This window comes from Mya arenaria, chromosome 16 (assembly GCF_026914265.1).
Source record: "Mya arenaria isolate MELC-2E11 chromosome 16, ASM2691426v1".
In the NCBI taxonomy this organism is placed as follows: domain Eukaryota; kingdom Metazoa; phylum Mollusca; class Bivalvia; order Myida; family Myidae; genus Mya; species Mya arenaria.
In genome coordinates, this window is record NC_069137.1 from 42640481 (window position 1) to 42657249 (window position 16769).

General features: G+C 34.9%; 1 protein-coding gene across 2 annotated transcripts in view; it reads left to right on the forward strand.

Moving 5' to 3' along the window:
* LOC128222131 (colorectal mutant cancer protein-like) overlaps positions 1-16769 on the forward strand; it is a 47835-nt gene that overhangs the window by 14769 nt on the left and 16297 nt on the right. The window contains exons 1-7 of one of the 2 annotated variants that reach the window (XM_052931001.1): positions 4178-4605; positions 10673-10786; positions 11681-11823; positions 12482-12576; positions 13966-14114; positions 14716-14892; positions 15883-15972. In XM_052931001.1, coding sequence (XP_052786961.1) covers positions 4486-4605; positions 10673-10786; positions 11681-11823; positions 12482-12576; positions 13966-14114; positions 14716-14892; positions 15883-15972 — 888 coding nt within the window. In that variant the 5' untranslated portion in view covers positions 4178-4485. Of the gene's footprint in view, positions 1-4177; positions 4606-10672; positions 10787-11680; positions 11824-12481; positions 12577-13965; positions 14115-14715; positions 14893-15882; positions 15973-16769 lie in introns of those variants that run through there. The other variant, XM_052931000.1, reaches the window with a different exon arrangement.

Sequence of the window (16769 nt, forward strand, 5' to 3'; positions counted from 1 at the left end):
ATTGCGGGGTTGATGTCATTATCGGGGATATGAAAGCAATTGGGTTGGTCAATGTGTGTGGAGTCCAAAGGACTCCACGCGTACTTTGACCAACCCAATTGCGTTCATATCCCCGATAACGACATCAACCCCGCAATTCATTCCTTATATTTACACCAATAAATCATTATTTCATTCAAGAATTGTAAAAAATACTTCATTTCATTTAAGAAAACCTTTCAGTAATCCGTTCTTACCCATTCTGTAAATAAAACGACCCGACTATAACCGGAAACATTTTTTTCAAATGACGTCACAATAACGCGGGAAAAGATCAACCACATGAAATCACTTTAAAACGTAAAATTGAAACACTTCTGGTACCGATATATTTAAAATATAATAAACTAACACTTTTAAAAATGTTGATCTATATTTTACGGGACCTGCAGACACAATACAACCAATCAACAAGATCAATAGCTTTCATGTATATTGTTATGCAATGAATTACGATCCGAACATATCCAAAGATGTTGCGTTCATCGATTGATGAACGCAATTGCCTAAAGGCAGTTCATTTAAGGAATGGAAGTTGAGGTGTAAATATGATGTTGTAATAACTTGTTGAACAATCGTAACGAAAATTAAATAATTTTAAAACAATAGTTGAACAATAAACCAAAACTATAAAATTCATCAAATTTCATTATCATAACTCAACTTACAAGAACGTTACAATGAAATGAAGATTTGCAGTTTTGCAACTTTTTAAGTCATAACTCAGATTTAAGACTGTAACGATTGCCTCTGATCCCTGTATACCAGACTATAATAACCATTTGTCTAACCAATTAATAGGAGAACTTAATTAACCACAATTTCCACACCCATGAAAAAGTACAAATTTTTGGAATATTTTCCGGACACTTATTCAGGGGGCTGTTAGAATCTTAGCATAAAACCACTTGTAACACAGATGTATTGGAAAAGAACGGGCAGCATGGATGTTGGAAGATGTCTAGAAAATGCCGATAACCTAATGTTTGGCTGCTACTGTTTTATTGATAGCTGTATTTTTGGGAGATAAGTGGAGTTCTTCATAAATTGAGATGTGTTATGGATGTTGTATATTGGAGTATGTGATGGGTTAGGGTGTGTGTGTGTGGTTTTTGAAGAATTTTTGATAGATAAAAAATGAAAGATTTGATAGATAAAAAATGAAAGATTTTAGATGTGAATGAAGATTTGGGGTTGAGTTTTAAAGATATGAAAAAAATCTCTGTGAAATTAGTTCATTTCTTTATTGAACTTGGAACTTGGTTGAGTTATTGATTCTATCCAAGTGTTTTGAATTGATTTGAAAAAAATATTGAATTGATGTGTAAATACCAGGATTATACTGATCAGCTGGCTCGGTGGATATGCTTTTTGAGATTTTTTTTTAATAATTTTGTTTCAGGTAGTTTAAGATAAATAAAGATCAGCTGATTTATAAAATACTTTAATAGAATATGTGCTTAAAATCTAAATGATGGATATACAATTGGCTTCTTTTTGTACTTAAAGTCTGAATTTGTATGCACAAACTTAACTTTTTGTGTTTAAAATGTGAAGTATGAATTTACAAGCTACATAATGTACTTAAAGGGACTATACACCAGATGATACAACTGCAAGAAAAAAACAAAATTGGCAAACTTACATAAAATTGATATCGTTGTGTACAACACAAAATATTTGAATTTTACTTACTGATGTATCATATCATAACGACACATGTATCTTTCGCCATTTTAGCCGATTTGAAATTTACTGGGTTTGTCTATCACGTAAATACCAGTAAATTTATAATTAGCACTGGAATATGTATCTGTACTAATCACATGACTTTCACTACCATGCTAAATAATTATACACACTATAAACGTGGACCATTATGTGTTATTTGTATGCCCCCACAAAGTGGCGGCATATAGGGTTGCCCTTGTCCGTACGTACGTCTGTCCGTACGTACGTACGTACGTCCCGAAGATTGTTTCCGATCTAATTCTTGAAAACTGTTTGTCCAATCCTCACCAAACTTTAAACACATGTTTGTGACCATAATATCTTGATCAAGTTCGATAGTCATGGAAATCGCTTTAGTCATTTAGGAGTTACGGCCCTTTTTTGCCAAAAATACTTCAAAAATATATGTTTCCAATCTAATTCTTGAAAAGTATGTGTCCAATCCTCACCAAACTTTACATACATGATTGTGACCATAATATCTTGATCAAGTTCGATAGCCATGGAAATCGCTTTTGTCATTTAGGAGTTACGGCCCTTTATTTGCAAAAAAAGACTTGAAAAATACGTCCCGAAGATTGTTTCCGATCTAATTCTTGAAAACTGTTTGTCCAATCCTCACCAAACTTTAAACACATGTTTGTGACCATAATATCTTGATCAAGTTTGATAGTCATGGAAATCGCTTTAGTCATTTAGGAGTTACGGCCCTTTTTTGCCAAAAATACTTCAAAAATCATTATGGCTTATTTTTTTATGTGACAAAAAACCGAAGTGGGGGCATCCGTGTCCTATGGACACATTTCTAGTTTGATAGGTAATCTCAGCTGAGACACTGTGACGAATATTCTTTTAATAATGTAAATTGATGTTATATCGACCTCATACTGGCTCATATCGACAATTCTAGGGTCATTTTGAGGAAATACTGTATTTGTCGATTTGGTGTCTAGTCCCTTTAAACCTGAATAATGTAAATTTTAGGAATTTTACTTAAATACATTAGAATATAATAAAAAATTACTCTGGACAGGGGTGAATGTTGTAACATGTTACCAATATGAGCAAACGGTTACATGTTTGAAGGTAGTTTATGCATCAAGGGGAAAAAATGTTAATGTATTTTGCAGCAGTGGAATTCACAGAACTATGAGTAGGATTTGTAAAAAAGAAGAAAAAATATTTTCCTGAAATGTCAGATTTTGTCAGACTGATTTCATATTTTGGTTTGAAACTTTAACTCAGGTTTTGGGTCTGTTACATAACTTTATGAATATCCAACTGATCCATTGCATAATTAACAAGTATATAATTCTTATTTTCAAGTAAATGAAATAAAAACTATCAGACTTAATTCATGGTTTAATTTGGAAACTTTGATTGCTCATGTATATGTTATATATCCAACAGAACCATCGCATTATTTAAACGAATCATCCTGTTCCAAGTAAATTCTTTGAAAATGACTAGTTAAAAGATGCTAAAGATGTTTGTCTTCAAGGTCTGGCTTACATCTTCTTGTAAATGTTTCATCTGATTGGAATAATATATGGTTTGAAAAAAATCCCCTAGAATGAAGGTAGAATCAGTACATATATCAAACGGTTCTATAAACAGGAAGTGACCTCACCATTTTTTAAAGCAGCACTCTCACAGATTGAATGCTTTGACAACTTTTTTATTTTTTTGTTTTGGAACAAGCCAATTAATGCGAAAATGCATGTAAACCAGTCAAATCAGACTGCTGACAAAAAATAAGATCACAGATTTTAATATTAATGTTCAAAAATTGATGTTTAATGCATTTTTCTTAAACCGTTAGTAACGCTTTAAGCCATAAAACATAAGTTTTGGAGCGGAAATATGAAAATCTGCAGTCTGATCTTTTGTCAGCAGTCTTTTATCACTGGTTTGCAGATATTTACGCAAAAATTTGCTCATTCCAAGACAAAAAGAAATATTTGTAAAAACAGTAAATCTGTGAGAGTGCAGCTTTAACTGACATAATACAGGATTAACTGGAAATGGTCGACATCATGCCATTATTATAATTGGCCAATCCACAGTCATTGAAATTAACAACTATTTTGACTCGTTAAATTTGAGTCACATTGGCAATAAATATTTCAGCCCTCTGATTTAGTCAGTATATGGATCAAATCTTCAATTATAATTGACCACTCATGTTCATTATAATTGTCAATTTTATTGATGTAGATGAACCACTTTTTAAATAAACAGGAAGTTTAATGGGATGAGTGTTTTACAGAAATTGAGATCTTTATTCTATAAATAAGTGACATAATTATACTGAAAAAGATATGACATCATCACACCATAACAAAGATGTCATAATACATGTATATATCTGTGATAGGATTTGTAAAGAACTGTAAAAATATTTAAACAGGAAGTACTATCATACCACTGGTGCTATAAATAGAAAGTGGCATAAGTTGAAACCAGTCATGATGCAACATTAACAGGAAATTACATCAGCACTTAAAACATGAAGTGACGATTCATTCATTGGAATTTGACATTCTTTAAAGTTCTAAAACAGGAAATGATGCCATGTAAATGGAAGTGACATCATTCTACTGCAGCAGGAAGTGACCTGATGATACAACATTATGTGAAAGAAAGGAATTATCATTTTAACAGGAAGTGACATCATACTACATCAACAGGAAATGACATAATACTAAGCAGGAAATGATGTCATGTATGGCAGGTCACCCAGAAAGCCCAGAGGAGGGCCAATACCTCGTTTTAAGGGTCGGGGATCTTGAAAATCTGCCTAATAACTGTGATATACACAATCCACACTGCCAGGTAATATTAAGTTGGATTTGATGACACCTATTCTATGCAAAGATATAAGGATGCTAACAGTCCAAAAATCACCCTTCTCCCTTGCAAATTTTAGTTTTGTTTTTGCGCTGAAAAAATAGCAGGGAATGGGCCTTACCTAGGATGTCCCCGGGGTGTGGGGGCATTTGGCGGGAATTTAATTAACAAGATTTTACCTGGGATTGGCTGGACATGAAGTCTAACAAAGTCCCAGCTATTCGCCGGATGTCAGAGGGGCCGTGCACGTGGTTACGTTAATTATTGACTGGTACAACATTTTTTGGATCGACCAATAATGTGCGCCTATTGTACTGGCTAAAGATATTTCACTCAAATATACAGCAAAATAACCAATGTATAACACTGAGAGAATTTTAATTTACAACTAAAATCAATGAAGATCTTGATTCAAACAGCCCCCAGTTACAGCTGAGCTTGCCAATTTTCAGATTTTTGTGGTGTTTTAGATTTTTTCATTATAGCATGCAGTTTTCAAACTCTAAGGAAAGTGGAAATGGCAGTAAAATGGTTTCCAATCAATAAACAAAGCCTGGCAACAATCAATGGTAATATGTCTGCCACACTGCACATTTTACAGGGATAAGATCGGAGCTTTATCAAATTACCAAAAAATTATGTACTGAATTCAATAAAACTGTTGCATTGTTTTGTAGGGATTTGCTTCCTGGATAGAACTTTTGATGGTTAGCCCCAATTGTTAACTATCAAATCGGAAGTTTTTTAGGCCTGAATACATTCTTGTTTATGAACGTTTATTGCCCCTACCCACATCTTAGATTTGTCAGGTCACCCCTTAGTGACCCACCTGAAACAAAGACCGCCACCCCCTTAGACTCCACCCACTGGTCGAAATTAACGCAAGCTTGTTAAAAAAAATTGATGCTAAACAATAATATAAGAATTCGGGCTTCAGTTTTTGTTCACCAAAAATTTGAACCCAAAACATACCCCCCTTAAGCTCTATCCAATAATAGACCCTCACCGCTTATAGCTCCATCCTAAACATTCACTCCAACCCCTTAAAGCTCCATAGACCCCATAACTGTTCAGCTCCAGCTAAAATATAAATCCCCAGCAGCCCTTATTAGACCCGCACCCCCTTAAGCTCCACCAAATATAGTGAACCACACACCCTTATGCTTCATCCAAAACATTGACCCCCACTCCCTTAAGCACCATTGTCACCCTACCATTAAGTCCCAACCAAAACTTTGACCCTCACCCCATAAGCTACATTGATAACAAAAACCCCGGCCCATCAAGCTCCACAGACCCTCACCCCTTAAGCTGCACCCAAAACATAGGCCTTCATCCCTTTGGCTGCACCCAACACATAGACAATTGCGCCTATAGCTCCATAGACCCTATCCCTTAAACTCCACCAAAAACATACACTCTCACCCTTGAAGCTTATCCCAAAACATTTAACCTCACCCTTTAAGCTCCACCCAAAAAACAGACCCTCACCCTTTAAGCTCCACCCAAAACATAGACCCTCACCCTTTAAGCTCCACCCAAAACATAGACCCTCACCCTTTAAGCTCCACCCAAAACATAGACCCTCACCCTTTAAGCTCCACCCAAAACATAGACCCTCACCCTTTAAGCTCCACCCAAAACATAGACCCTCACCCTTTAAGCTCCACCCAAAACATAGACCCTCACCCTTTAAGCTCCACCCAAAACATAGACCCTCACCCTTTAAGCTCCACCCAAAACATAGACCCTTACCCTTTAAGCTTATCCCAAAATATAGACCCTCACCCTTAAAGCTCCACCCAAAACATATAACCTCACCCCCTTAAATTAAGCTTCACCCAATACATAGAACCCTGCCCCCTTCAGCTTCACCCATAATATAGACCGACACCTCATTTAGCTCTACACATGCAAAGACTCCCATTTCCTAAAGCTAAACCCAAAATATTTATCCCCATGTCCTTTAATATCAGAACCGCCCCCTTAAACTTATCATACATAGACCCCCCACCCCCTTATGCTTCATCGAAAGCATAGACCCCTTCCAAAATATTACATATATTGCAACAATTGCTATATTCTTTATATCTTATGCCAAATCTAGTATTGCACATTCCTATCCTCCCATCGGTATTTTCTCTCTCTGTATCATATATTTTATTGCTGCTATAATGAATAAATCATGAGATCTTGGCAATAAAATTTACATATTTCTTATTTCCATGTATTCCAAATATTCAAAGGATATATATATACTTTAGGGAGTAGTTGAAAGTCTGATCAAAATCTTTCGGTTAAGTCTGCATTCATTATTCATAGTGAAAAAAGTTCCTTAAATTGATAGGCCACAATGTGATATATTTTTGAAAACTTCATTTCCTAAAATAAATGTCCAGGACATGATCAGGGTAAATTCTATGTAATAGTTACATGACCTGAAGTAAATTCATAACGAATAAGAATGGGCGGAGTGAGCATAGCGAATGAGCCCATTCTTATTCATTAAGGAATTACTTCAGGTCATCTAACTGACTTAGATTACAACCTCATTGGCTGATACATTGACAACGCAAAATCTGACACAAGAGAGTGTGTATCTGATGAGAGGCAGTAGGCGGACCTTTATACACCTATGAAAGGTGATAATTTCTTAATGATTAAGTCTTGTACTTTAATAGTGATTGCCTATCTGCAATTTCATTGGCTTAAAATGTAGGTTATATACTATGTCAAGATTTTGAATGAGAGAATTGCTCCCCTTTGTCCAATATTGGCGAGATAGTTTGAGATTTTTAATAAGAAATGGACAACGTTTTCTGACCTGATATTTTGTTAGGTTTTCAGAACGCTTCTGATACTAAAGAAGATTATTTAATTCAGGTTGAATCCTGCGTAAATAAAACTAACCTGTGTCTCTAAAAGGCATTAAAACCAGGGTTCCCGCTGGCGATCGCCATTGTCGCCATTTGCGACAAAATCGCAAAAGTGGCGACAACTTTTCAAATTTGGCGAATTTATGGCGACAACGATTTTTTTCTAAAAAAAATTCTTAAAATGACGTAAGTGGTGACCATGCGGCCTGCATGATAATCGATGTGTGTAGACAATATCGATGAAACAATTTGATACACAGCGCAGGCAGACAAATGTCGACAACAACATCGTAATTCAATAAACAAGTGAGGCAATAGGAGATGACGACACTGTAATTTGATAACGATAAAAGGTACAAAATACACAAACTGCAAGAAAGCACGAAAATATCTTGCAAATATGTAGTTTTAATGCAACTGCAGCAATTTTATGCGAGAAACTGCGAAATTTACTTCCTTGAATTATATCCCTGCATGATCGATGCATCATGTACAATGTTTTTGATAAGGTTTGACTAGTGCTTGCAAATAAAATTAGCTAAGCCAAATGAGGTTTTGTCATAGTTAAACAATGAACAAATCGCGATGCCATTCAATGATTTTGCACCAAAAAATGTCATTATGGATAACACAGAAATTATTTTGTTTCCTCGGTGTTCAAAAAAATTAAAGTTTAAACTGAATGTTTGACAGGTTACTATGTCAAAAATATGTGTTATTTGGATAGACTTTGAAAATATGTGTTAATATTTGTTATTTAAGATAATTCTTTAAAATCGAATATTAGGGTCCTTGAAAACTCCTTGATTCTTTTGCCGGTCGGGCTGTATGAACCCTGAATTACAATACCTACCTACCAATCCATTTTTTTCTCAGACCATAACCAGACGCAAACCTATTTTTTCTGGTCTTAACTAGAAGATCAATGTTCAGGAAATGTCCCAGAGTTTTGGCTATTTTGTAAAGATTGGAATTCCCTTATTGTTGTAGTCACATGGGACCAGTTGATTGATCGATGGGTGATTGAAGATACGCATGTTCGAAGAAATTTGAGAAATTATTTAACTAATCCCCTATTGCATTGGTTTGTTTAATATTTTCTAGTTTGCCTTGGGTAAAAATTCCAAAAATTTGGTGTTCATTTTACTGTGTGTGTTTATATTGTTCATGGTGACTTAATTGGACCTGCCCGATTAGTTGAGTTTATTTGTTGCATTTTGTCTGAAAAACCTATATTTGATCAGTCAGGGTGATAACAGCGTTCTCTCTGATAAACTCAAGTTCATTGTTCTGGAAACAGTTTAGAGTTTCTGCTATTTAGTGATGATTGGAATTATCTTATTGGTTTAACACACAAGGGACCAGTTGATTGATGTCTGATCAAAGATATGCATGTTGGAAGAATTTGACTGTTCAATGTTTTGAAGATTGTCTAGGGTAAATTTAAATGTCCAGGCTTTGCCTTGGCGTTGATATCAGTGGTCTCAGCATGGTGACTTGGCCAATTAATGAAGTTGACTTGTTGCATTTTGTCTGAAAAACCTATAACTGATCAGTCGTGGTGATTATTATAAGTGTTCCCTCAGATAAAATCTGGATCAATGATCACGAAATGTTTTATTAAGAGTTTCTGCTATATGGTGAACATGGGAATTCTATCAGGCCTCATTTAATCTTTGTTTTTGTTTAGGAGTAACCCCACCACACAGGTTATTTCCTACCACAGGGCTAATCATTTATTATTATGATTTTTTTTTATTTTTGAACATGCAAATCCAATACCAACCTTCCAATCTGCATATTTCGTTCCGGCTGTAACAAGAAATGTTTTTTTTTGTTTTTCTTTTGACTAAACTGGTGGATCAATGGTCAGGAAACATCCCAGAGTTTCTGCTATTTAGTGAGGATTGAAATTATCTTATTGGTGTTCTCACATGGGACCAGTTGATTGATGTCTGATCAAAGATATGCATGATGGAAGAAATTAGGTAGTTTTAAGTCATCTTTTGAAATGGTTTATTCAATGATTGTTGTGTTTCACAGATCTAGATTATAATGTCCCAGCTATTCCTTGGTGTTGATATTGGTGGTTCAGAGTTTTTTTATCTATTAGCATGGTGACTTAATTGGACCTGCCCAATTAATTCATTTGAATTGTTGCATTTTGTCTGAAAAACCTATGATTGATCAGCCATGGTGAAAATAGTGTTCTATCAGATAAACTCTGGATCATTGATCACAAAATGTTCCTTTGGTGAAGATGGGAGTTTCCTATGAATTGGTGTACCCACATGGGAATGGGTGATGGATGGGTGATGAAAGATATGCATGTTGGAAGAAATTTGAGAACATATGTAAATAGTCATCTACTGAATGGCTGGTTAAATGTTCAATGACTGTTATAAATATCCTGGTTTTGCCTTGGTTATTGATATACTTTGGCCTAAAAACACTTTAGGTTCGGGTTACCAGATGTTTTTACGAAATAGGGACTGATTGAGCTGTCTCTTTCAATTTTGTAGTCTGAATGTTGGGTTTTTTTAACTTTGTTTAAAAGGGTAGTTTTATATAAAACCTTTAAAGCTTTATACAGATTATTACCTAAACACAATTTCCTATTGATGACAATAACTCAACACAACTCAACTTCATTGTGAATTAAGGCCACTGGCCCGGAATACAGCATAAAACAATGTATACAAAAATGTAATAATGTAATAAATGTATAACAAATAAAGTTGCTGCATAAAACCAAATTGAATAGGTTACCTTTTACCGACCTTTTTTTAAAAAGGATGTAACACTAACCAAACCATTTTTGGGGGATTCCTTGGTGCAATAATTTATGCTATGCTTGGAGGACAATACATAAAACGTACATAAAACTTGGTAGAGCTGTTAACAATATAAACATGTGCATTGTTTTACAACAAACTGGTGATGTTTGTTCTATAAATAGTGTCACTAGGTGACCTTGACTTAACTGAAAGGGGAATGACTAACCTGAAAGTGAAAGTTTTTAGTTGTTTAGTAGTTGTGATAGTTGTTTGAAAAGGGATTATTATAATAAAAAATAAGTCTACAACAATCTTATTTCATTCAACATATATGGGGTTTTTTAACATACATATTTGTTTAATGAATTTAAAACTCTTACATAATTGTTCTATTTATAGCTCCACCAGGCGACATTGACCTCGCTGAAAGGGGAGATTAATGAATTACGGAGTCGTCTACAGCGAGATAGTTTGGAAAGGGACAGTTTTGAGAAGCAACTGGACAAGCTACATGTAAGTTGTAAAATATTAAACCCATATTTAAGGTAGGCATAAGGCCAATATAAATTAATTGCTAGATTTTCAACCTAGCCTTTCTCGGATGAAATTTATTTATCAATCATTAGCATAACATGTTTATAGGATGCATTTGCAACTACTGAAGTAAGACTGCATTCTTGTGGTAGCTAACTTCATGCAAAACGGGCAGAGGAAAAAGAATAATAGCAATTTACTGGAGCCATCGTAATCGGTTAAAATTTTAATTAAAATAAAATAACTTTAGCGTAGTCCACAGAGTTTCGCGGATTTAACCCCTTTGAGGAACGCCGAGTTCTTTATTCTTTGGTTGACTGATCACCCTCTGAGGGCCTTAAATTCAAATTCCGAGGAACGCGGTTTAGTGTACTGTACTCTGAAGTATTTCTGTTTGTTTGTCAGGACAATGCCACCATGTGAAGTTCTAATTGTAAGCCATAGTTTAATAGAATTGTACACTACCAAAGGGAGGCTTGATGAACATAAAACTTGAGCATTCGGCTTAGGACAAGATATCATTTGGCAAATATAAAAAATATTTCGGACAATTACAATTGCTGCCTGTTTATTGACAATGGGCAATTTGGCCGATACCTGGCCCCAGTTTCACGGAAATTTTCTCGTATTGAGTTTCATGAAAATGAAACAATGTTTAAATACAAAGAATTATGCAAGAAACATCAGCTACCCACTTTTAGCAATAGTCGTATTTCTATTTATACCAAATGTCTAAAAATAACTCCATTAATTTCTATTTTTAGGGGGAAAACCCTTACCTCCAAGATGACTATGATGAGTGAATAGATAATTCCTGATACTATAAATAGACTCATATGTTCTAAAAATAACTCCATTAATTTCTATTTTTAGGCGGAGAACCGTAACCTCCAAGATGACTATGACGAACGTATAGATGAGCTTACGTTTCGATATGAGGAGAGGATTACAGAGCTACACAGTGTGATAGCTGAACTGAGGAAGAAGATAGAGAGACACCAAATTAATGTGATCAGGTATGGGCAACATGGGGGTAGCTGGCTTGCTTTAAAAGTAAGCGTATTATTCATCCAAAAACAGATGATTTGAGCAAAGTAGACTTGCTTGAGGCATGCATTCCACTCCATGCCAAAATCCCACTTCCCACTGATGGTTTTTGTTATTAGAAGTGCTGTTGATTGCCACATAAGAATGCGGTGGTGTTCTTAATTCGACCATCCACTGATCGGTCAAGAGAAAATCAAACACCTGGGAACACAGATAGGTCATATTTACATTTCATGTCTGTGATGCCAAAACTCCGAAGAGTGTACTGTATTAAGTACTCTGTACTTAACTCGATAACTGACCCCAAGTACTTGAACTGTCATCTTCAGTATTCGACCAATTACCCTTAGTACTTGAACAATTCCTGCTCTGCTTTAAGCACAAAGAGCCAGGGTTGAGGTAATATTTATAGAGGGATGGTACTATTATAGCATTCTGTTGCTATTTTTAGTGTTGAAATTTATAGCTGTGTTGCTATTTATAGCACTATGTTACTATTTATAGGTATGCATTATTATTTATAGCCCTGAGTTAGTTTTTATAGATCTGTGTTACTATTTATAGCTCTATTTTACCTTTTTTTGGGATGTGTTACTATTTATATACCTATCATGTTACTATTTATAGAGAGGAGGATGAAGATGAAGTTGACGCTGCCATCAGCACAAAGAGCCAAGATGGAGGAAGCTTTAATGAGGCCACATCACAATCCCATACACATGGTAAATGGCACCTTCTGGTCTCAACACTATGTTTAGGGCTAGAAAAGTCTAGATGGTATAGGTAGTTGCTTTTCGCCCCAGAGATTTATATTTGTGTTGATGTATCCCCAATGGCATGTTCACTTGGCCTGTGGCCTCTCAAAAACGTGAACAATACTGGTCAAAACTGTCTAGAAAGAGATTTATATAAGCTTACAGCTTTACAATCAAACTAAAATATTTACATTTGCCTATTCCTATAAGTGTGAAATACATCATTACAAATATTCTTTTATTTAAACGTTTGTTGTAGGCTACATTACTTTTAAAACAATTACTCAATTGCAGAAGATATTGATATTTTTTAATTGTAAGGAATCATTATTTAAAAATGTACATATAAGTATTGGTCACCTTTTTCTTGCGTTTATGCTGTATTCACGCAGTAGAGCTAGCGCGCTTCATGGAACTTGCTTGTATGCCTACTGCGTTCACACAGCAAAAACACAAGAAAAAAGGTGATCAATATATAAACTGGTATAAATGAAAAAAGATACAAAATAAGGTGTGCATCCTTCTTTGGATAAAATAGGATATTCCTTGTCTTCTTCCGAATTTTGCAATATGTAGTATGAAGTTATTCTCTTCAGAATATGATTTTAAAAATTGCCTGTACCCTGAAGATTATATTGATGGTTTAAGATGAAATTGTTTGTTTAATTTTATTCTTTCTGTAATAAACATAAACATTTAAATTTGCTAACCGTATTTTAATAATGTGCTGGAATTTTAATGGGTGAATAGACAGATATTCTAAGAGTTATTTGCATTAGAAATCTGTTTTCACATGTTAAAACACAAAATATTGCAGAAGAAAAAAATATATTAAAAAATAATGTTTGTAAAATTCCATTGTAATTATAAATATAATAAATATTAATAAATATAACCTCACATAGATGAGTCCTAAACTAGGAGGTATATTCATGTCTTGGCAAAGTTTGGGCATGAATTATAAAAAGAAACAGTAATGCATTCATTATTTCTGTGAAAGCTCTAGTTTTCATTGATGTTTGATATCCACAGAGATGGGTAATGACCTAAATTCTGAGTCCCTCTGGCCTGGCATTGTCTGGGGGTATTCTTCATTTCTGTGATAGCTTTAGTTTTTATTGAGGTTTGTTATCCACAGAGATGGGATATGACCTTAACTCTGAGCTGTTCCTGTGGCCTGGCATTGTCTGGGGGTATTCTTCATTTCTGTGATAGCTTTAGTTTTTATTGAGGTTTGTTATCCACAGAGATGGGATATGACCTTAACTCTGAGCTGTCCCTGTGTCCTGGCATTGTCTGGGGGTATACTTCATTTCTGTGATAGCTTTACTAATCATTGATGTTTGTTATCCACAGAGATGGGATATGACCTAAACTCAGAGCTGTCCCGCGTGGTAACGGAGTTAGAGAGTGCAATTCACGAGAGGAAGACCCAGTCCCAAGGAACTGAAACGGAAGCGGGTGCGGAGAATGAGGATGACGATGTGGAAGAGAAAGCATTGGAGGTTAGGGTTATAAAGTTTGAAGTAAAACAGTCAAACCTGGATTAAGTGGCCACCTGTTTTAAGCAGGCACTATGACCTTTTCCAAAAGGTGGCCTTTTAATACAGGTTTGAAAAATTGCCCACAAGCCTAGTGCTGGTAAAATGCTTGCTCAAATTTTGGATTTCTTAAAGAAGGGCGCATTGAGATTTTTTTTATATCAAACTTGTGTATGAACTTGGACTTGTTCATTTAAATTACGATGACTTTCATGCCATGATGATGTCTTCTGTTGTTTCATTAAAGAAGGCCATAACTTTTTGACTATCATGGAAGAATTCAACATCAAACTTTGAATGTACAGTCGACACCCGTTGGCTTGATATCACTTGGCTCGATTTCCTCTTTGACTCAAACTGGATATTAAGGACCGATTTATTTGTACATTCAGTAATCTTATACGCTTGGCTCGATTTTCCCAAAGCTCGAGGTATTTCGGCCGGTGTGCGAGTTCGAGCCAACGTTGTTTGACTGTACAAATTTCTTCTTGTTACTAAAAATGTGTTCCTATTTTCCAGAGGGTTTCAGTTTCTCTTTATATTTTTTATGACATTTTATGCACAGATCTGTAAGAAGATGGAGGACTTTAGTTTTGAGCCAGTGTCTGAAGGAGCCTTATCTGGAGGTCTACGCCCGGCGACCTTCCATCCACCCCCTCCCCCACCCCCTAATGAATTTCCTGATCCTGGTTATCTTCAGGAGGAGATTACTCTACTGAGAACAGAAAACGGCTCACTTCAGGTAAGGGAGTAATGTTCGTTTGGCAGATTCTTTGAAATATACTGAACAACTCGATAATTGCCCTGACAAAAAAATAACAGAAAATCGGTTGGCGTTTGATCCACGCCATACTTGTTGGTGAATAATTTGCATAAAATCAAAAGAAAATTGTTAGTTTTATTGCCAGATTTAATTATTCTTCAGCTTATGAATATTGAAGTAAACATTTCACTCATTGAGAATGGGTCAGAATAACTGACTCATGGAATGTCATTAAAATGGCTTTGGGCCCTATCGCCAAAGTAAATAAGGGTAAATTTTGAACAGATTAATTGAAAGAAAATTAAAAAAAAATTAGTAAAGAATATGGAAATAAGCATGAAAATCGTCTTATTAATAAATGCATATCAGTTAATATTGATTAAAAGAAGGAGGTATTTAAAATTATTTCGTTAAACAGTGTATTATGCGAAACTAGAAATTGTCTTTAAATCTTGTATGACTAAAACCACTTTACAAAATTTTGCTCAATTTAGTTTGAATATGATTAACAAAATGTACAAAACTTAAGGAAATATTGTGCAATATGTTCAGCTATGTCAAATTAAAAGCTACTTTGTCGTTGCATGCACCAACAAAGCTAATTTACAATTCCTAGAAAGTTACTTTGTCGGAGCCCAACAAAGTTCTTTTATATTAGTTATAGTTGAAAATATTGCACAAAATTACTTTTGGTTTTGCACATTTTGGTTGTGAAATTTACAAGTTTGATATGCAAAATTTTATGAAAGTTAACATTGACTTTCTAGATATAATTTTGGTTTCTAATTTTCAATTATAACATTTTAATTAAGGTGAATAGGCTGATGGCCACAAGGTTTGCAGACTTTTACAGACTTTTCTTGGAATTTACGATCCGCAGATTGACATAACATTTTTAATTTATCACAGCCCCTGTACCACCAAGACCTCATTCACCTTGGTGTAAATGTAAGCACCCTCTTTTTACAGGAGCAAATTTTCAAACAAGAGCAGGACCTTCAGCATCTAAGACTCGCCTTGGCCAACATGACAGAAGAGAAAAACAAGATTAAAAAACAGGTGAGTGATCAACTTATCAATCCAGAGTAATGCCCCTTTTATCACATCTTAATTAAACTTTGGGATATATTGTACAAGGATGAATCAGAGTTATGCCCCTTTTATGTTAAAAAATAGTGAAATAAGTATTTATGATCCAATCTTCCTGAAACTTTGTGACATAATGTATCAGTAACCAGGGCTTTTTCACCAAAAATAGTGAAGAGGCCTAGCCTTTTCATTTTGGGAAATTTAAACATGTGAACTTCTGCATATTGGGAAATTTAAATGCCTAAACGTCTCAAAATGGGAAATTCCACATGAGGATTGAAGACACCGTTTAAACATGGGTCAAGGTATCCATATGAAACTTACGTTACAAAAAACAGGCTCATATCTTACATGTATGTGAGTCTACTTCTAGCTGAATTTTTTCAATTATGACCTTTTTAATCTGAATTGTGTACAAACACTCCACAGGGTCAAGCTTGAAAAGTCTTAAATGTATGGACTTCCAATTGATACACATGTAGATCTTATTTGGGGAGAAATCATGTCTTTGACGCTTTTTTAACATGACGCAATGACAAGAGAGGGAGAGAGATCAGTTTTATTCTTCATAGAGTTGATTCTAAATCGAGGGAAAGAATTGATAACAATATATGGACTAATTGGTCCTGGAATAACATTTAAATTATACAGCATTCTTCTGTTGTTAACTTAAAAGATTACGAAAGAATAATTTGCTCAAACATAATAAATTGTTATTGTAAATTTTTGAAGTAAGATCTTCCTTTTTGGGAAAAATATCTGGGAAT